The sequence below is a fragment of the Embiotoca jacksoni genome, unplaced genomic scaffold, assembly GCF_022577435.1.
Source record: "Embiotoca jacksoni isolate LCO1_2020_lvr unplaced genomic scaffold, fEmbJac1.0.p SCAF_9, whole genome shotgun sequence".
In the NCBI taxonomy this organism is placed as follows: Eukaryota; Metazoa; Chordata; class Actinopteri; family Embiotocidae; genus Embiotoca; species Embiotoca jacksoni.
Genome location: NW_027185447.1, coordinates 12,754,611 through 12,776,789, shown reverse-complemented (window position 1 = coordinate 12,776,789; position 22,179 = coordinate 12,754,611). Strand labels below are relative to the sequence as shown.

The 22,179-nt window shown below is 42.0% G+C and overlaps 2 protein-coding genes across 2 annotated transcripts; one reads left to right on the top strand and one right to left on the bottom strand.

Annotated features, from left to right (window-relative positions):
* The first annotated feature begins 1,128 nt into the window (after positions 1-1,128).
* On the top strand, positions 1,129-17,656 carry cttnbp2nlb (CTTNBP2 N-terminal like b). Its single transcript, XM_069141563.1, has 5 exons — positions 1,129-1,308; positions 3,720-3,827; positions 11,671-11,922; positions 12,443-12,550; positions 14,173-17,656. The coding sequence occupies exons 1-5, from the start codon at positions 1,243-1,245 to the stop codon at positions 15,484-15,486; spliced, it is 1,848 nt and encodes a 615-aa protein (XP_068997664.1). The 5' UTR covers positions 1,129-1,242; the 3' UTR covers positions 15,487-17,656.
* Positions 16,834-21,755, bottom strand: capza1b (capping actin protein of muscle Z-line subunit alpha 1b). Its single transcript, XM_069141564.1, has 10 exons — positions 21,652-21,755; positions 20,012-20,075; positions 19,824-19,875; positions 19,670-19,733; positions 19,372-19,578; positions 19,203-19,282; positions 18,855-18,933; positions 18,678-18,749; positions 18,475-18,537; positions 16,834-18,330 (listed from the first exon to the last, which is right to left on the bottom strand). Exons 1-10 carry the CDS (start codon positions 21,688-21,690, stop codon positions 18,190-18,192), a joined length of 861 nt encoding a protein of 286 aa, XP_068997665.1. The 5' UTR covers positions 21,691-21,755; the 3' UTR covers positions 16,834-18,189.
* Positions 21,756-22,179: the final 424 nt, after the last annotated feature.

The following is a 22,179-nucleotide window of genomic DNA, read 5'->3' as shown; positions in this document are numbered from 1 at the left end:
TATAATATACAAACAAACCAAGAAACACAGTCAACAGTGTTATTGTACTGTGATGGATTTTGTCAGAGGTGAGTTATTGTAGTCTTATTGCAGTGGGCAGGAATGATCTCCTGTATCTGTCAAAGTCAAAGGGTAGGCAGATCTATTGGATGAATGCACAGTAAACGCACAGTAAACAAACATGAATCATTATTTTCATGCAAAGCATAACTAAGAGAAAATATATATAATATGATATCACAACATTAATGCATCCACTTATCTAAAGAATATTTTAAACCTTCCTCAGGATCAGGTTTTAACTTTATCTCCTGGGTAAGTGTAACTTAAAATGTCCTCATCAGATTCTTGCAGCCTGGATTTACAGTTCACTCAACACTTCACCTTGTATATTGAATAACAAGAGGGGGTACTTATCAGCAGGGGTACAGAGTTGATGATAAACGTGTCGTGTTTACGCTCTTGGCCACAATGTGTGTGCAATCTGGCACAGGTCCGATAACAAAAACCATCTCATCAGATTGTCCACAAAATTGACTGACCTCATATCTGCAAAACCAAATGAGTTGGAACTACACAGAGGGAATATGATCTTGTAATACGTAATATGTCGTCTCCTGACTCAGTCTGGACGTATACTGACTGAGTGGCAGAGCACGCGGAGCTGTGATACTGTCATTTGGCCATCAAGGGGAGATGAAACACCGCGAGAGACGGTGCACGCCTTCTTCCCCACGAGGCGTCAGCTTTTGAAAGGAAATTTGTTGAAACAACCTGCTCCGTGAGTTGGCAGATAGGTGGACGAATGGTCTGTGCAGGAACAAAACTTGCAGACACTTTTTAATCGATTTTAAATATTGTATTGTGGCTTCCCGATTTAAAAAAAAAAAAAAAAAAAAAAAAAAAATCCAGTTTCGGTGTACTTAAACTTTGAAACTACCTTTCAGAACTAGTAAACATATACATGTATTGTAAGATTAGGTCAAATCTGCAAACACTTCGAGAATTCAGGCTGGGATTATGAAATGGGCAAGAATCTAACGTTGGACGTCCGAAACAAAGAGGTTTATCCTGCAGACCCGGGAACGCCCGTGTCACCGCCCTCTGGCGACAAACTCGCCAGCCATTGGCCAGATTCTTGCACTATGTCTGTCTGATTGGCCGGAGGTCTTGTCATTGAACGTTTGTTGTTCACGCTGGCCTCAGAGCAGGAGCGTCTGTGACAGTGGGGTGCTTTGATTCATGCTGTTGTGGACTCATTTTTGGATTCGGAGAACAATTAATGCGGCCAGAACAGAGCGTATGAAGGTATGTCTACATGGGAGGTTGTAGAAATATATGCTACTGGCTTCCAGAGAGTCTTTCTCCAATTTAATCGGGCTTTTCATAAGTAAGAAAGCATAATGCAAAAGTCCATGGGCAGGTCTCTGACCCAGTCTGATATGCTTGTATGGTGTGTTGCTTTGCCATCTCTGGTCATGTGAAACTTTAAACTAGGTAGGGATTTATGCTAAATAGTTATTGAATAAACAATTTGAAATACATTGTAATAGTAAGGATTCAGGGCTGGGATTCATGGGTTTTGTGTTGAGTTCGTTTTCATGCTAAGGCTGAGAGTGCTTCACATTGAGTGCAGTATAGATTTTGCCATTATCACCCCAGGCAATCTACGTAGATAATAGCTAATTTGATGTTTGTGTGAGGTCTGTGGCACTTGATGTTGCCAACACGGAACGTAATGACAGTCCCTGGTGTCAGACAAAGGCCCAGGACGGCAGGTGCTCCTCTGCTGTTCCTCAGCAACCACAGCTATCATTTATTGCTTTGAAACACACTGAACAGCCTCTCCTGCACAGTGACCATATCAGCATAGATCCTTCCCAGATTCTCAGCCAGAGGGAGTCAAATTTAACCCAAGCTTTGTTAGAGGAATTGATGTAAAGTACAAATTGAGCATAAAACATTTAACTGAACGTATGAATACACAAAACACAGGGGGAGATACAGGCTCACTTTGGCATTTCCGAAAGACCAGTGATTTCACATTATCTCCTTTTTGCTGTATATTGACTTGCAAGTCTGACTTAATCATGATTTGTTGATTACAATGAATGTAGCATCTCATAGCAAAACTATGAAGATATTTTCATCAGCTATTGGTTGGTTCATCAGTCCGTACTCAAAGCCAAACTGCAAACACTACCACTTGAAAGAAACCATATGGGCTACAGAGTGGGTTTTAGTGATTTACTTTTGAATGATGATTCCCATGGTGTGGGTATCCCTGGAATGTTGGAATGATTTTCCATGGAAGCTGATCGGGTGACATACACTGAGTTTGGCCTACATTGACAGCCAACAGCTCAAATGTGCACTAATAAACTAAACTAATGTCAAAGTATATGTGCATGTGTGGTTGGGCAAGACTGGAAACCACTCTCACAATGCATGACAAGTTAGTAGCCAGTAAATAACTCCTGATTCACACTGTGCTGCTTTGCTGCGAAGGTGTGGTGAACCACAGAAAGCTCACAGGAATTTTGGAGAGACAGAGAATGTTCTGGGACGCTGCTCTAAGAAAGTAAACAGCATGTCAAATTTCGTGGCAGTGGAGAGGAGAGAGGTTTGTTTCAAATAAAGATAAGGGCAGTTGCTTTCTCTTTTAATATAGACACGTGAGAAATGAATGGCAAAACCTAAATAAATATGTGTAGATGCTTCCATTCAGGGCATAAAGTGTCACTGAAAACGATAAGAATCATATGCTATGATTCTGAATCCACTGAACTCCTTTAGATTTGGGACCCACATGACAGACAGTGATTACCGTCACCATCATGGATACTCCACCATCTTTGTAAGAATGGCGTTTGACCCAATAGTAGAGTTCCAGAGCCTTGTAAAATCTGTGCAGAGATGCACAAACCTTATCCCGGCAGGCCATCACTTAACTAAATCACTAAGGGGTGTGAACAACAGGCGGATTACAATTGAGCTTCACTTATCTGACTTAGCAGCTCGCACATATCTTGTCAAACACGTAATTAACACTCTGAGTATACCGGTGACATTCCCAGGAACCAATCCAAGAGTGACTTCATCCCTAATTGAAAGGAAGAGGTCAGCTTTGAAATTAGTGTTTTGTCTTTCTCTGCAGTTTAAGGGTGATGTCAGCTGTGTGAGGTGTGTCACGTCTGGGTCCATATGACTAGACTGGATCTAGCTGATGAATCACAGGACACAGTGGACTGAAGTCTTAAAAATAAGATGTTTCAAACAATCACATTTGCCTTACAGTCGTTGGGGTTGAAGCACACTGAACCTTTTCAGTGGACAGTTGGGGACTGATTAGAGCAGACAACTGTCCTCAGTCCCTCAGCAACTTAATGTGCAGAGATGCTAATGACTTCCTGTTTATAACCCAGAGCACAACCCTGTGAGGCCACAGATGGGACCCCAAGTCCCTTTGCACATGAGTTCTGAGCCACTCATTGAAAAAATGCGGATAGAGAAGCCACCACTATGTGCTGCTCTACATTTAAATCCATTTATAATACTCACAAGGATTCCTTTTACATGATTCTGTCGATTGCTCTGATTTCATTTTATGGTCATTTGCTTCTTTAATGTTTGGAAAAATTCAAAAGTCTCACAGGGTATCATATTTATCTGAATCAATAACATTATATTTTCCCTTTTTTTTTTTTTTTTTTCTTTAGGAGGAGGAGATGAATGTGGAGGCTCTAAGCAGAGCGGAGCTGCTAACTCTCCTCAGTATCTTGGAGGGAGAGCTGGAGGCCCAGGATGTAGTCATACACGCCCTCAGGGTGAGTTGGCCACTGCATCTAATACAACAAATCAACACATGGACTCACAATCATGCTTATTATACATATTACATATGTTTAGGAGTTTATATAGGAAATCATAATATAACATACTTTAAGAAATTACATTATTGCCATCCCAGCAGCCCATTAAATAAAGAACACATTTTGTCAATACAGCCTTTGACAGTTAAATCAACCTGTTTCAGCATTACACTCCCAAAAAGAATGTGAGCTAACAGGGAGGGGATGTGTAAACAGGAAACTGAGGAAGCAGAGCTAGTGAAGACAATGGCACAGGAGCCATTCTGGGTTCTCTGGCCTTTTATTCCACCAGAGCACGAGTATTATTGGTGCTCAGAGCAGTCTCTGGCCACAGCTGCCATTTGTTTTTCTCATTTTGTTCAATTCTGATAATATTCAGATCTGTATATGATTGTGTTGTGTCTTGATTGTGGTCACATGGAGTTCATTTTTACTCACCTTAGCTTTAATTCGGTACATTCCCATTGATTTGCCACACAAAAATCAAATTCGGTCTCAGTGAAAGAGGAGGACTTTGGGGCCTGTGTGGTATGTTGCCTTGGGTACATACCTTAAGCCCTGGCATGAGTTGCTGGCTCGAGCATATCAGCTGTATTCATCTGTGTTAGGAACACTCAGCACAGACCATGACGTTCACTCAAAATGCTTTTAAATGCACACTACACTTACTATGTGGGCGCAGGTGACGCACAAAACCTCTAAACGCTTTGAGCTTGTTAATTTAACGTGACTCACCAAAGTGCGCATTGTGAACAGCAATTCAGACATTAACAGCCTGATCACATCGCATGTCTATAGTTAGAGGAGTGTTTCTTACATACTTTTTCCTTAAATCCTGTCTTTTGTTCAGCTCATTCTCTCATATTCAAGTGAAAAAGCATAGCTTTCCTTCAGAAACAATGCATATCAGTGTTTGAGTCAAGTCTGATTTAGGCTGCTTTCAGACTCATGAGCGCAGCACTTGTTCAATGCTTGGATGAACTTAGGCCCTGAATGCTTGACTCATCATCTGAAATACTGATTGAGTCTGTGATAAGGACAAGTAGCAACCGTGGCCGTCCTGTTCTAATAAATAAGCCTTGATAATGAAGTTTATCTAAATCAAGCGAGGCTGTCGTCATGAGAGAATTTCAGTGCCAGGGCCTGACGGAAAGCCACTGTAACCACTCCGGTTCAGATGCAGCTTGAGTGGCAGCTATCTGAAGCAGATCTGAAGCATGCAGCGTTTGACCCGAAACTCAATGCACACATAATCATCCCCTCAGGACAAATTCATGGTCGCCTCGATGTCTGTATTCCTCTTTCCATATCTTGAGCAATTACTGCTTTTTTTTTTTCTTCTCTCTTCTTTCCTCAGCGACATTACGGGGGGGTCTTTCATGTTTAACCATGGCCCATGTCCTATCTGCCCACTGACATTTTGGTGGTCTCTGTTGGGCCACTCAGAGGCTGCAGTGTTTATTGTGGAGAGGGTGTAGAGCGTTGTAGGCTCAAATGACTGACTTCCCTTGTTCCCACTGGGGGCCTGTACTGTAAATTACTGACTGCTCAACATCAAGGCAGATTGTGTGTAGAAGGGAGTGTCAGGGTTCAATAGCAAGCTAATGTATCCAATATTGAGCTCTGTCTTTGTGGATCAATTTGGCACCCAGGAAGTCTGTTGATATTGTTCGTCTTTCTCTGTCTTGGTTGTTTTTCACCTTCCCTCTGTCTGTGTTTTTTCACAGATTTTTAATGCGCAACAAGCAGCTCCTATAACAATTTACTTCTTGAGCCACAGCTTTCTTTTCAGTGTTGTCAGCTTGCATACCGCATTAACTTTAGTGCGTGCCAGTAATGTTTACTTTTATGTGAGGATGATTGAAAAAGAGGCTCTCAAATCTTCCCCAGTCTCTACCTACTTTTAAATATTTTGTCCTCTCAACAACAAGTAGTTGGGATGCCTTTACATTGCCCGGGACAACCGTGTTGAGTCGCTTTTTAGCCCCACCTTCCCCAGAAACCCTTGAAAACCTGGCGCTGCATCAGTGTTTGCTTGCTTACAGAATGGGATGGCGTCACCTATGGGGCTTGTCTCTACAGATTCTTGATTGTGCTGTCTCTAGTTCTCATTACTAAGAAGACAGATAAGCAGTTTTACAAGCAGGAACATTCCTGAGAACATGACACTAGAAACAGGTCCTGCATTCCAAGAGGGGTAGCGCATCTTTTGAGCTGTCGATTGTTTATATCAATAGGGATCTAATGCTACTATTATCTTCTCTCCGTGGACAATAAATGGTGCAAATCCAGCTTAGAACAAGTACTCTGTAGCTCAAAGGCATTTCCGTTAAAGACATAGAAATAAATGTATGACAGAGAGATACCTGCTCCTTAAATACTCAGTGAGAGACCCGGAAGTCTGTCCCTCTTGATTTTTATTTCCATTAATTTTGAGACACTAAAAATGTGAACACAATGGGGAAAAAAACTTCCAATTGAACATTAAAACAAAACTCTGTGACATCAAAATATGCCTTAGATCTATGCCTAGGGACTACTTTCAACATTTTTTTTTTTTTTTTTGTCAACAGACTCCAGAATTGCTCTTTGTCAATGGAATGAAATGTTTTTGTTTACCATGGCGATAAGGTTCGTGTGGTTAAAATGTTCATCCGTTCGTTCTCAGCAGTGTTGTCCATCTGATGTCATATCTTGTAATCCTAAAGTGCTTTGTCTATTTTTGCGGCCTGACGCGTTTTCCTGACTCCGCAAACAATAGGGCCTGGCATGAGTGTGTTGTTCAGATAAGAGTGTGTATTCTTTCACTACTCAAGAGTCACTACCCAATTTGGACATGTTGTCAAGATTTGGAGGGAGGAAATGATAAAAAAAAAAAAATTAGATAAACAAAAGCAATGACTACACAGAAGGTTCCCTTAAATGCAAGGAAGGTTGCCTTATATAACATGTTAATGCATGTCGGTATGTGATGTCAGTGAAGTGCTGTATCAACAGCCAGAGGCCCGAGGCGAGAGTGCAGCTCCCTGACCTGAAAATGTTCAGATGACATCAAAGTGCCTAATGTTACCTTCTGACCTTTATTGTTCAAATAGGTGCTCAACCCCCCCCCCCCCCCCCCCCCACACACACACACACACACAACACATCACACACACAATTCACAGCTAATATGAGCAACATAGACCAAGTAATATTGTCCTTAGGATTCCTTTTTATGGCAGCCTCTCTTCTGCTGACACACAACATGAAAAACAAGGTTCATATGACACAATCCTTCACTGCTACTTGCACTGAGCATTAGAATATTAGTCTGCTGCACATACATCAAATATAGTATATAATAATATATATATAACTATAATCCTATAGTGATATAGGAGGTCAGGCCAAATCAGGACAACAGCCAGTTTGAAAACATAAACAAGTCGCTTTCACATTGAGGTTTGTCCTCATGTCACTCTCCATTAATTGCCCTGTCAGTTAAATGTTTGACTTGGTTCAGACCACTTCCTTGTTCCACCATGTGATATGATGAGCATTTTGAAAAGCAGTGCCTGACTAAAGGCTAAGAACACCTGCTCTCACGTTTCATCACTAACCACTGATGATGACATTGGCGGTAGTTAAACATTAATTTAACAGTTTTCTTTGGTGTCCTCAGTTATCTCGGTGCCATCTGTGGTTAATGTGTTTGTGGGAGGTGTGGAAGATACAGCTCGGCCCTTAAGCACACACCTCAGCTTACACTTAACAAAGCATACACCTACAAACTCATCTCTGTCCAAAAGTCCATTTTTGTATCATTACTGATACCCTCAAATGACTCATAAGATTCAAGGGACCTTCATGTACATGTTAAACAGCATAGTCAGCAGTCAGTGTTAAGAAAAACCCTGCAGTACCTGACCTTTGCCTGGTTCTTAGACATTGCCAGTATAGTGTTTGAAGGAGTCACACTGCTGCAAGGTATTGCATGCTTGTTTCTGCAGCATCAAGTGGACTTATTCCTCTGCATTATCTGAACAAACCAGTCAGTGAAACCTTAACCTGAAGTAAATGTGCCATCATTTTAAGCTGAATTGTCATATGTTGCATCTGTAAAAAAAAATTCTGTACAAAAATGTACCCACGTGTTCTGTACCAAAATGTTGAGGTTCACTGTCTCTCTCACACTGCTGTGTTCTCCACTCCATCTGCATGAGCAACTACATTATCTTTTAAGACTGACATGGTTTGCTTTGTCTGAACTTTCGGCTAATATGGATTCATTGGCAGGACAGATTAACCTCAGAGCACACTATAGCTTTAGAATATAGCCCAAGACAGGTAATGCTACAGCATTGTCAGTGTAAGAGTACACCCGGTCAGGGCAGGACTCGCATGACAAATGTTGTAATCCCAGGAATGTCAGGTCATCAGTGTCAATGTGTTTATCAAAAGAGATGTCGAAACTTGATCTACAACTGAATGTTTTTGGGTTTTTTTATGTAAAAGGGGTCCGGTATCGTGACGAATCCACACGGAATTATCACGCGTATCGTGACAAATCCACTTATCTTCCAACACTTCAGCATCAGGGAGCTGCCTTTTAGTCTCCTTTCGTTGGCCGGCCTACAAATTTAATATGTTGTTCAGTTTCTTCGCTCTCATCACACCGGCTCTGATGAATCCACTGTATGTTAACTGCTCAACACCACAGTGAAAAGTTAGCTGATAAGCTGCGTATTTGTGAAGAAAAGCTGACTATTTTCTTAATCTTGGGTTAAAGTGGATTCCGAAATTTCTAAAGATGATATTTTAGTTTGTAATTTGTAATTGATATGCAAAAAATATATTTTTGTATTTAATTTGCAAACATTTTTTTAGTTTATCTTTCGAGAATTAAATTGACAGCACAAAGAAGTGTGTAAAAAGTGAAAGAGTTTGAATACTTAATAAAATATATTTCCGTGGAAGAATGAATATTGAACTTGAATGTTGTGCCATGTAACTTCCAATGAGTCTACTTGATGTGTAAATGTTCTTTTCAAACAAAAACATTTCAAAAGTCGATATGTCAGGGGTTTTGTCTCAGAGCTTAATGTACAGTTCCTCTGCCTACAATCTAATTTCATTATTTGCAATTTGGTTTCTCCCAAGACTATTTCATTTCCTAATCCCTTCAAAGTGTTGTGCATCGAACAATTATGTTGTCGTTCATGGTTATTCAGCAAGTCAATGGCCCCAAGCACCAGATTTTCATTCAAAACTATGTTTCTACTTTTCACTCAAAGTAAGATTAAGGTATGCATACTCTTGGCAGGTGTGATGTGTTATTATCTTTAATTAATCATTTTTGACATTTTCATAACTGCTGCCTGAGAGAAAGACATGGTGAGATAAATCACACAGGCAGTAAGATATGCGCATGGCTTTTCTTCCACCCACAGTGTTAGTTGAGTCAGATTGAGGAGATAACTGTATATTTGTAAAGGTAGATATGCACCCAGTACCATTCAGAGTGGTATTTTTTTGTCCCTGGTAGCTGCTGAGTTCATTGTGTGACAGTCATTATAGAGGCTTACTAAGGAAACAGGACTCCCTGGCTGTTTTCAGCTCACAGAAGGGCATGATTGTGCCCTGAGGCTCGAGGCTTTTTCCAGGTGAAAAGCATCAGGTTTTCCTTCACACCTTGTTGCAGAAGAAGGAATGCATGAGAGGATGAAGACTGCTGAAGAGGCCAATGATCAAACGAGCTGTGGCACACCCGTTTCAATAGCAACAACGATGCATGAAATTGTAGAGGAATTTTACATTTACATAACAGAACTAAAAAAAAAAATACCATTATTGATTATGAAACAGTGGACTAAAATTATTCATATATAATGTCGTCTTTCCCACGCCTTGCTGTAGGGACATTTGTCATCAGTAGTTGAACAGAAATGAGAGCTTTGCAGCAGCGAGGGTTTGCTTGTTGTGCCCTCTCATAGAGGAAGGCACACTCTGTCATTATGATCAGAACTAACCCAACAAAAAAACCATGAGAGACCAGATCCTATAGGCTACAGCTCCTACACACACACACACACGCACACGCACACACACGCACACGCACACACACACACACACACACACACACACACACACACACACACACACACACACATAGAGAGAGAGAGCGCCTGGCCCTTAAGGGTCTGTTTAAACAGTTATTTAACTCGGGAAGCTGCAGTTTTGTCTTCAGTCAAGTTTTAAAGCTTTCCTCTACAGGCCAGCACAAAAACACATGCACACAACTACAGGTAAATATACAAACTGCATTCATACACTCGTATCCACACTCTCACTCATAGAAGCCTACTAGGTCAGATTTGGAGACAATGCATGAGACTGGAGGCATTGAGACAATGTCTTTGTGTAAGTTCTGTAATCTCTTCACCAAGGGTCACATTCTTTGTTCAGCTGGAGAAAGAGCCTCAAATACAGCTGCCTTACTGAAACCCTCAGGGTGTGTGTGTGTGTGCTGGTGGGTGTATTTGTGCTGCCACAGTCTGAGAGCTTGTGAGAAAGAGAGTCTGACAGGCAGGCAGAAGCAGAGAGAGGCATTTACTAAGAAATGATGAACCAACAGAGGAATGCAGTGCCACGCATGTTTGGGCAGGGGGACGACGGGGGTCGTTTGACTGGGGTGTCTGATGAGGACTGCATGGGGAGACGGAGACGGAGACGGGTGTTGTGAAGGCGGGTGGAGTGAACTCTGTGGCATGTGCTTACATCACTAGGACACCCAGCTGACCCTGCATGTCTCGAGAATTCAAACCTACAAACTGTTATGTAGCTAATGAGACCTCCTAATGATACATCGGGATGACCAAGATTGACGTCAACACGGCTCTATCATGTTTCACTTCATTGCTTGTCATTCCAGCTTGAATACTGTGGGATAAAGTAAAATTAGGTGAAATGACAGCAGTATTTTGTTCCTCGTGATCTAATTTTTGCCCTAAAACAAGAGTGCTTTCACTTTTATTCAATAGTTCTTTTTTATTAGTTTTGGTATGATCTAACCACTTCATTTGAAACAACTCTGTGTGTCTAATTTCATGACCCAGTCCTTCACCCCTGCATCCCTGGGGAAGAGTTCACATCTGCCCCTGGTGGGGGTTGGACAGCCGAGCCTCACCTCTTTGTGTTTGGGTTGACGGGAAAGACCATCTGCTTGTGCTCACACTAACAATAACATCACTCAGCACAGGTTACCTGCACACACATGGACACACACTTTCAGGTCTATGTTTAATGATTACATGTATCCCTAAAGTTATTACCATAATAAAACATGAAGGTGTGTGTATCCTTGGATAGTTTTTGGTACTTAATGTTTTTTTGGGCACAGCCAGTGGGGCCTTGTTGTTATGTTCTTGACACATTTTTGTCCTGTGCCTCAGTGTGGAAAAGATACCTCACTCTATCAAACTCAAATATTGACCTGCATAAAAACATTGGTTTCTGCCCTGTGTGGACTTAACATGCACATGGACGTATAATGACGTGTTTCTCCTTTAGCGCATGCATACACATTGATCTAATACTTGATATCATCATTGTCAACTGGTTGCCTGCTGTGCTCCAAATGTATCTATGTATATGTGTGTGTTTCCATATGCTTCATCCTCTGGTGTCCAATGGTAAAGCTGATTTTCAGTCTCTATTGAAAAGAGGGGTTGCTTTTCAAGTTAATGCTGAGCCTATTAGTAATCGAATCTAATGCCTAATTACATGTGCTTGTTGTATGTTTGTGTGTACCTATTAGGCTCAGCACAGAGATGCTTTCGTCCAGGAGCGCTACGGACAGTACGACCTCAGCGATCCATTCCTGGCCCTGCAGCGGGACAACGAATCCCTGGAGCGCCAGAGCACACTCGCCCAACCTCACACGCATCTGCAGGGCCGGGCTGTGGGCCCAAATCCGCTGGCTGTGCTTAAACTGGTCATGGCTCACTGCAAGAGGATGCAGGAGAGGATGATGGGACAGTTGGCGGCTGCTGAGAACAGACACAGGAGGGTAAGGGGCATGCTCACTCAGGCATCCCACCCGTCTTCATATCAGATTTGCGTGTAGAAGCCGTGCTGCAACCAAGCAAGCACCCAGCCATTATCACACAGAGGCTCACATTTGTACAATAGGGTTGTTGTGTGTGTGAAATGCGCGTGTATCTATTTGTCTCCATGTTTCAGCTACTGAGTTGGCTGAGTGAGGCAAACAGGCAGCAGCAGCTGCAGCCACGGCTCAGAGGGTTGATACGGAGCTTTATCACAGCATCACAGAAGAGCTGAAGGTCTAGGAGAGACTGAGAGGCATACAAACTCCACCCGTGCATGAGTCAGGTTTAGGAAGTTGATTAAATGGACAAAACTTTGTAATGTGGAGGAGGTTCTGTGGAAGCTGATGAGTCAAGGGACAATTTTCAAACAGCCAAGAAAATTAGTTCAAGGATGATGTCCAATTCATGCACTGAATCCTGAAACAAGAAACCTGCCTGCATGTGACCTTATCTAATTTTAATCACTTGTATGTTTGATAGATGATATCTGATCTGGAGAAGGAGAAACAACAACATGCCCAGGACTCTGCGCAGCGTGCAGATTTCAACTTCATGCTGCAGACAGAAAGAGATAAACTGCTGCAACAGGTTTGAGTGATATAGTGTGTCTGCGTATTTGTATGTTTATCTTTGGTAAAAATGGTAAACTTAACGAAACTCGGATTTATTTATTTAGCACATTTCATACATGCATGCAGCCCAGAGTGCTTCACGTAGAAAAATTCAAACGAAAAAAATAAACAACATTTGAAAAAAAGCAGTACTAAAAATCACGCTAAAACAGTTAAGTGTACAGAATCAATAAATAATAGTCTTGAACAGAATAAACACCAAGAATAAAAAATTATTAATACAACTAAGGCTGTAAACATTACTCCAATATAAAAGCCAGTCTAAAAGAAAAAAGTCTTTAGTTTGCCTTTAAAATACAGAGAACGTTTTTTTATTCTAAAATCCACAGGCACTGAGCTCCTCAGTTTGGAGCCTAAAAAGAGAAGGCACTCTCACTGGAACTTAGAGTCTAAAAAGAAAAGAAGATCTTCACTTGCTGATAAATGAGCACATCTGCTGGATATACTTCCCTTTCCTTCTCCATCGCTTGTCTGCAAAGTGTCCTTCTTCATTGTTGTAGCTGTGATTTAAAACCCAGTGACTGAGCAGGGACGCATCAGTGCAGCTCCACTGTGTAACACAGTAGGGTGGAGAGGGCTTGGCGTGTTAAAGAACAGACACACAGGGGCACTCATAAGCACCAGCACAGGACTGTTCCATGGGAAACAGATGAGGAAGAGGCCATTGTTTGGCTGTCCAGCAGCCATGGGGCTTTATGGCCTCAGGAAACTTGAGATAATGGATGTCCATGTCTAATGCAAGGTCAGCTGGCGCACACACACTGTGAGCACACAGCCAGCTACTCCATAAACTTCACACAAGTGCCTTATGTAAGGAAGGGTTCCTGAGTGTCTCGCAGTCTTCCTCAGGCCTTCCTGCCTTTGCTGTTTTTCGTACACTGACAATACACACACACACACACACACACACGATTGTATTTCATCACCTCTCGTTTCCTTCTCATTCTCATCAAAGCTTTTAAGCTGCCCAGTCACCCGCTGATGACCTCATGGCAAAACTGAACTTTCCATAAACATGCCACGCAAGCAGAGGCAAAACATGAACAAGTCACTCTGTCTCCGCTGACTCTGAACTCCTGATTTAAGTGTTGTTTATCAAACAGAACTGTGTGTTGAAACTCGGGATAAAAACAGAAATAGACTACCTACAAATGATGTCAATCATTTTCATCCTCATCTAAATATTGTGTCTAATAAAGCAAATTACCATTTTATGTCTCAATGAATTTTAGATGAGCTATTTGAATTAAATTACAATGTCGCTTGAGCCAATATCATGAATGTTATGCACAAACAATATAAACATGTAGAAGATACAATTTTTTTTTTATCTGTGCAGCAAATCTAAATTATTATTATCTGAAGAAAATAAGGAGAAGAAAATAAGACACTGAAAACTTAGTGATAGTAAGCAGTTGCAATGGGATACATCAACAAACTCCTTTTCAGGAAACTATTGTGCTTTATACGAGTAGAACGTGTCTCTGTTGGAACTAATGCAACAATAGTGTCATTTTGCCTCCTTGTGGTTAAATATGGAAAAGCTGCCTTGATTTGTATTCCTCTCACTCTGTGCAGTTGGAGGTGGAGCGTGCAACAGTGCAGAGGTTAGAGACGGAACAAGAACAAGTGGTGAGCAAGGCGGAGGAGTCGCTGTCCCAGCAGCAGCAGCTCTCCTCAACTCTGACTCTGGAGCTGCAGAAGGCCAGCAGCCAGGCTCAGGAGGAGGCTCAGAAGGTCTCCCAACTTCACTCTTTGCTGCAGGAAGAGACCAGTGCCCTGGAAAAGCTCCGGGCGGTTCTTGAAAACGAGACGAGCCGGGCAGCCCAGCTCGAGGCCAGGTCTGAGAGGCAGCTGGCTGAGTTTGACACAGAACGAGAGCAGATGAAAGCCAGGCTCAGCAAAGAGGAGGAAAGGAGTCGGGAGCTTGAGAGACAGGTCGGGGAACTGAAGGAGAGGTTGGCTGAACCTGAAGGATGTGAAGAGGAGGGAAAGGAGGCTGCGGTGGAGGGGGAAGAGTCACCGTCCAAAATGATGGTGGTGTCCACCTCTGTCCAGACTGAGCCTGATGCCACTCCTAAATCCACCTCACTGCCCAAGGTGAACGGCCATCACACTCATAAAGAGACGGAACCGACCCAGCTGGAGGGGAGAGGAGCAGACAATGGAGGAGGAGTAGAAAATGGGGGAGGAGCCCTTTTGCATTCCCCTCTGCACCCTCTTCCTCACCCTCACCCTCATCCTCACTCTCCCTCCAGCACAGCCTCCTCCTCTCTCTCCTCATCCCCTATTTCCTCCCCTGTTCTGGCTAAGCGTCTGGGGAGCCCAGGTTTCCATCAGTCCTCCTACCAGGTTGGAGTCAACCAGCGATTCCAGGCCGCCAGGCACAAGTTCCAGAGTCAGGCTGAGCTGGAGCAGCAGCAGCAGCAGCAGCATGGTGGCCCTCTTTCCCCCAGGGACCTCTCCCCCACCACCACCTCCATGCCTCCCCCACCAGAGCACAACACAGCTAAGCAGCTGGCCCGCAACACTGTCACTCAGGTGCTGTCCCGCTTCACCAGCCAGCAGGCTGGAGTCAAGCTGGCACCAATCAGCAGCTCGCCATTTGGCACGGACTACCGCAACCTCGCGGGATCTCCTCCAGGGGGGAGGTCGCCCTCTTCAGGTCCTCTGTCTCCGGGCATCCGCTCCCCCCTCACTCCTCGCTCAGAGAAGACCCATCCACCTCCAATCCCTCCAAAGAAGCCAGGCATGAGTCCAACTCCAGGCTCCCCAAGTCACTCTTCTCGGACGAGCCTCTTCCCAGAGCTGACGGGGAACTGTGGACACGGCAGCAGCAGCGGGCAGGAGGGAGCCAAGGAGTCTGACCTGGTTTTATCTTCTGGCAGCTAACAGCTACATCATACAAACTAACTGCTGAACAAGTCGGGGCTAAATCAGCAGTCACTTTTACATCTTCGCTAACCCTTGTGACCCAGCATCATAAAGCACTCAAAATTCAGTAGTCTACACACTTCAGAGCTGTACTGTTTCAAACAAATGCAGAGTTTGTAGCACCCCTGCATCTCTGTACCACAACATGACAAACAATTGGCAAAAAATATATTTGAAATCAAATATAGTATATTATTGATTCTTCTATTGGATACAGTCTTTCCTATTTTAACTGCACTGTCATTATTTCTTTGTGTAGAATTATTGTGAATTTAAACTTTTAGAATATAAATATTTATCTGTTATTCTCCACAATGACCCTATACAAAGGGTGTCAAAAAAGTGACCAATTGAAAGACATGTTGATTATGAAGACAGACATGTCAACAGGATTTAATACAACACCCTTAATTCTCAAACTGACAGTTATTTTACAATCAAAACAATGAAACAAAACTGTATAGCAAGTAGAAGGACTAAAATATATAAATGTGCAGCATAGCAAGAGTGTAGCTATCACTATTTCACAATTTAGTTCGTAGTTTTTAAGTGGTTTCCGAGTAAATTCTTATGCAGTTTCTATTGAGATGCTCCACGAAAACATTATTGTACTGTAAATATTTTAAAGAGTTCAGTTTATTCTCTATGAATGAACATCACATGCATGTACTGTTTTTTTTTTTTTTTACAATCATGTGTCATGAAAACACTGAGTCTCGTCTTGAAAAGGGAAAGCACACTTTGCACTGCATAACTCTATATTTAGATTATTATTTTTTATTCAGGGAGGGTTTGATTTCTGCTTCACCCAAACCGAAGAGGACAACGCGTCATGATATCCATCAGTGAACGTAATGGACATTGAAGGTTTGAATCTTGCTACTGTAATTATTCTGTCAAATTATTTACATAGTATTGTGTCTTGTCCTAACAGTGCTACACATCAGATTATTGTTTTAGGTTTACCATTTTTTTATGTCTCATGTCGTTTGGCTTTAAAACCAATAATTCATTGAATGAAGTTGTCATTTTAGCCAATCAATTTAAATCTTTAGGTTTATACTGTTGTCTGTGTGGGGCATTATCCCTCAACTGTCTCTAGGAAATAAGCATATCACGAACACTTGTGGCATTTAGGGATTTTTAAATAAACTGTCCATGCCATGAAGCCAAGTGCGTCTGACAGCGAGTCGTTCTATTAAAGTAATTTCAGTTGGCAATCTTAAAAGGATCTTGATTGGTACACTATGCAAATCTTTGTATGCTACAGCCGGAAAGGAAAATAAAAAAAAAAAATCTGGCCAAGATGTTTAATCCATTTATTTGAACAGTATGGGGCAGTACACTCTTGAGCTTTATAACTGATCGGCACACAGTTGTAGTATATCGCGAGGGTTGAACACAGCACATAGTATAGCTAACAAGTAACTGATCCAGGGTCAGTCTACTCAGAAGTCATGTAACACGTAGAGCATAATGTGGCCTTGCAGAAGTCGCGTAACATTTACAGTATATGATCTTGCCATACATGGCAACTGCTTTGCGTTCACTTGGCATTGACCAATACGGTTTGTTACAGTTATACAAGAGTGCAATGTTCTAAGACTCCAACAAAAACCGGCATATTAAAATAGAAATTTGCATACATGGGCGGGAGGATGGAGTTCTTTACCATAGGAAAGAGATTTTGGCAACAAAAAAAAAAAATCTTGGTGAATACGAGTATGTTTTCCTTTTTACAAAGGAAAAGCTGTACAGCAATGGAGGTGTTGCCAAAGTAAGAGAACAGAGAATGCATTTTAGATGCAGCAGCGGAGAAGTCGCTTTATCTTGTTTCGGTCATCGTAGCTTGCATGGGTGGAGAGACCGTACATCAGTGGAGCACAACGGAAAACAAGTAAACATTCCCTCAGTCCAAACAGATACTGACAAACATACAGGTGCAGGAACAGAGCTATGCTGAGGATTGTGCTACTCCTAAATGTTAACAGGTTTTTGTTAGCAATGCGTGACTACGTTCCAGGTCAGTTCAGCAAAACTTTAAGGTCGTTATCGGTTAAAATCTTACCGATTTCATTTCCACCACACCTGGCAACCACAATGACAAAAACTTTCAAAAAAAAAACAACCCGTCATATTATTCCAAAATCAAACCCTGATATTTGATGGTGTGCTTGGTTGGTCTCATCAGCTGCCTTGTGCGTTCTGGTTCTTTGCCCGTGTGCTGAGAACTGAGACATTTGATTAAAGTTGTTCATCAGTTTCACTCTGTGAAAATGTTGTAACGTCTCGCATCGGAATCTCGGGAGACCCTTAGATGTGCTGAAGGAAATTGACTTCTCTGCTGTAGCAGTCCTGAGCACAGCCCTGCACACTGTCCCAACACAACTCTTTAACAACACACATCCAAAAGCAACCACTTCCTCCAAACCATGATTATTTCCATAACTGCACCTTCCTTACAGCAGATCTGTGCCTAACGGTCTGTAAATCTTCAGTTACACAATTTTTTTTAATTTTTTAAATTCCTTGCCCCGTGTTGATATAGTTTTGCTTTGGTTAGTCCTTGCTCATGTATAGGTGGGTGTTGTGGGCCCATGGGAGCGTGCATTTCCCCGGTCAGTCCCCCGACCCCCCCCCCCCCCTCCCCCCTCTCCCCCATTAGGCATTCTGCATCTCCTTGCCGATTTTGTAACTTAGGATCTTATTCCAGTCGATCTTAGTGCGTGTGACAGGCAGCTGGCGACGCAGGGCCTTGAAGGTGGTGTCAGACATTGTCTGGTAGTTCTCACTGATTGCAGTCTGACGACAAGAGGTGGAGGGGAAACAAGTATCATATTTTTACATTCTTTATTTTAAAATGTCTATGTATGCTGAAGTGTGTAATAGTAACACCTGTTGTTTAAGACAATATATAAGATATGCAGTGAGTAATGGGTAACTTACCTGGTAGTCATTTTCTGCGTTTTCAATAATGTCAACAAACTCCTTAGCTGTCTGGCTTTCATTCTGTCAAAAATACACATGCTGTCATCTTACCAACAGAGATGGATGAAGCCCGATGTAAAGATTCAGAACTGACAGTCTAATACTATTCAACGACCATTGTTGACAAACTGCGAGTGCTTATGTATAATATTTTTACTTACAGTCACTGGTATTGATTCTTCTACCTCCTTATGGCTAACCAGCTGCACGTTCCCATCTTCATAATAATGCACCTGGAGACGGGACAAAAACGTTATTAGTAAACTGGGGTTTAAAAAAAAAATATATATATATTGCTCCATGGTTTATTTATCATTTATGTGGATGTGCACACTGACCTGGATTTTCAATACTCCCACCACCTGAGCAGTGGATTGACCAATGGTAAGCTTCCACTCTGACCTACAGCGACCATTCCTTTTTTAGAAAAATCAAGAGAAACCTTTTGTTACAATCAGACAGCGGCACAGGGAGCCATTAAACGAAATGAGAGACATACTATTTTACTTTCATCACCGCTAAAATATATATCGACTGTATATTTATAAACATTTGGATAAAGCTAAAGGTATCTTATAAAAATCTGTAATATATTATGTTATATTAATGTGTATATATATATCAGACAAACTGTACATATATTCTGGTATGCTTTTAAACAGCTGTTGGCAGAGAGGACACTATACCAGAAGTTTTTGGGTTGAAACTGATGTCCCTCAATGCAGGCTATGATTGTTTGCTGACCATCAACCGTTTTCCCATATACCTGCAACGCACAGATGTTATGAGTATGGGTAAAATGTTAGCCAGTATTGCCTATGTTCCTACTTTGTCACAATTGTTCGTGCGTCTCACCGTACAGACTCCAGTAGGGTAGTGCTCTTTGACGTAGGCACTAAGGGCAGTATCACAAGCATCTCTCCAGCTCCTCAGGGCCGTCTCGCCCTCATACGGCTGCACGTCGCTCACCTCTTTTCTTAGGTGGTCGAAGCGGAACGATAAACGGTTGCGCGGGTCCAGAAAGCGTCCCTGACCCAAGTCACCGTGCTCTGTGATCAATACCTGTAAAGAAGCGGCAGGAATGATTGAAGAAGCTTGCCTCAGACACGGGCTCTCCTGAACTTTATAAGAAAGATTTAAGGAGGAAACATACCGGCTCATCGTAGCCCTCGAGTTTGGCAGGAGTAAATTGATCCATGTTGTACTGGGCGAAGGAGCTGGACAAATAAAATGGGCACAGAGGTGCAGTAGACATTGATAATATGACATCAAAATGTCCCCCCTCCCGTATGAATCGTAATACTTACTGTGACGCCCCCTCCCTAAGAAGGTTGTCATTGTCGAGAAGAAGCCGCACATCTAGCAAGACAAGAAGAAACCACTGTTTGTGTAGTTCACTTCAGAAACAAAACAATAAAATACTATTATCGGAGAAGAAACAAATTGTACAATTTGTAATTGTTATCAAAAGCATGTTGCCACATCTGCTGCTTACCGTTGAAGACCTCATTGAACTCTCCAGGGGGGGCATGAGTTACAAAGTTGGCTGCTATGCGGACCTGTTGAGACACATCGATCAAGTATGTCATTGTTTTAATATGAATTCAGAAAGAGAAACTATACCTATAAAACAAATCTATAATAAAACGAAGACAAGTTTACCATTTTGCTTGTCGTTTGGTTGTGACCTTTTTTCTTTAATTAAAGTCAGTGTCACTTTATAGTTTACATTTCTTATCATAAGAGATGTAAACTAAAAAGTTGTTCTTGGTTTCTACTCAAGTTAAGAGTAAAAATCCAAAATGACAACACCAACTTCGTAATAACACTACAGCAACTGTAGCACCCTGTTATAAGTCAGTTAAAAAAAAAAAAAAAAAAAAAAAAAAAATGAACAGCAAGTTTTACTAAATAATAGAATTATAGCTTTGGTCATTTAAAGGGAAATACCTACAAGAAAAAAAACAAATATCACAACATTTCATACGGTGCACCATTTTACTGGTTAACAGATACAGATAGAAATATTCACATCGACCTGCTCGTCTGCACTGTGTCGTGTATCTGTGAAATCTTGCCCTCAATTTTTAGGTTAGGTTAGGTAGTTACTTTATTAATCCCCGAGGGGAAATGTTTTCACTACCATAGATAATAGAATAATAGAAAGCAATAAAATAGCAGTAAAATGGCAGTAAAAATATGAAATATAAAATGCACAGTACATACAGTGCAGTATATATCTATATATATATATTATATACAAACAACCAAGAAACACAGACAACAGTGTTATTGTTGTGTGATGGATTTTGCCAGAGGTGAGTTATTGTACAGTCTTATTGCGGTGAGCAGGAATGATCTCCTGTATCTGTCCTCGTCAATAGTCGTTCATCTTAAATCTCTCTCGACGTTATCAGGAACATGTCGCTGCTCTCGCTTACAGTCTTGAGAGCCACCCTGTTGCTGTTCACAGATTTCTTATCTGCGGTCACCTTTCCTTGTAAGACAATCGTAAAAGTCTGTTCCTCCTGATCATTTGATCTTTGCGTCCACCTGCCCCCCCCCTCCCCCCGTCCCCTCCTGGCATGACGGAAGGCGCTTTGCCGTCGTCGGGCTCCGCGCAGGCATCCGTATCCTCATTTTCAAGCCATGTTTGGCTCACATAAGTATCTGAACTGCAACTGAATCTGTTTGACCCAGAAATCCAAAGCAAAGGTAACATTAGCTGCTAATGCTAGCCTCGGTACATTACGTAGCCCTCGCTGTAAAGCGGTTCAGACTATCCTGGGGAAAAAAAAAAATGCGACTTTTGGAAATGGGTGTAAATTGTTCAATAAAATAATAACCAAAAAACAAAAAAAAAGTGTCCAGCACCAGAGACCAGATGTCAAACCTCTCCTGTCAGCGTTTGATGCCTCCGCTAGCCGACTAAAAGCCTGGCTGGCTAACGGTAGCCCATGAGCACAAGTTGATCACCTCTAAATGTGTATTCTCCTTCCCAATCGTAACCGCTGACACATATCAACACGTAACACGGCCACCCTCCTTCTTTCTTTTTTAAAAAATTATTATTATTTTTTACAAATAAGAAAAAAAAAATGGTCTCTGAACAAAAGATTAAAATATTCTTCAAACCTTCTCTTCATCTGACAGCGGCTCCTCAAAGTCAGCCATCTTGGCTCTTTGTGACCCCACCCACCCCAGCTGACTGACGAGAAGCGGGCGCAGCGGCTGTCAGTCACACGCGAGGAAACCCCGCCCACATACCCCACGTGGTTACTCAAGACCTACGTCTCGTTGTGTTGTGCAGGTTAATGGGCTCCCCCTTTCGACGAGCGCTCAAATGAGTAACTTCGCAGAAAGTCAATGTAAAATAGTCCGAAGACTGTGGTTTACGATGCAAAAGGGGCGTTCGCCAGCTCGGTTATACGTGATTTTATAGTTCCGGTCGGGGTGTTACGTGTGCCTTCACAATAAAAGCAAGACGAAAATGTTCGTTATCAACATACTTTTCTATGCGGTAAGACTGAAGTCTAAAGTTGCTCGGCTCATGGTTTTTTTTTTTTTTTTTTTTTTTTTCTGTTGTTGTTGTTTTTCATCCGAATTCAACATTTAATCAATTCCGGCTGTGCGATGTTTTGGTTCATTCAGGAACTTTGTTTT

Excerpts from the sequence above, each read along its gene's own strand:
- cttnbp2nlb (XM_069141563.1), top strand. The coding sequence starts at position 1,243 with ATGCTGTTGTGGACTCATTTTTGGATTCGGAGAACAATTAATGCGGCC. Across the intron at positions 1,309-3,719 it reads CCAGAACAGAGCGTATGAAG|GAGGAGGAGATGAATGTGGA; the intron begins GTATGTCTACAT and ends TTTTTTCTTTAG. Across the intron at positions 11,923-12,442 it reads CTGAGAACAGACACAGGAGG|ATGATATCTGATCTGGAGAA; the intron begins GTAAGGGGCATG and ends TATGTTTGATAG.
- capza1b (XM_069141564.1), bottom strand. The coding sequence starts at position 21,690 with ATGGCTGACTTTGAGGAGCCGCTGTCAGATGAAGAGAAG. Across the intron at positions 18,750-18,854 it reads TGGGAGTATTGAAAATCCAG|GTGCATTATTATGAAGATGG; the intron begins GTCAGTGTGCAC and ends TCCCGTCTCCAG. Across the intron at positions 18,538-18,677 it reads AAGAATCAATACCAGTGACT|AATGAAAGCCAGACAGCTAA; the intron begins GTAAGTAAAAAT and ends TATTTTTGACAG.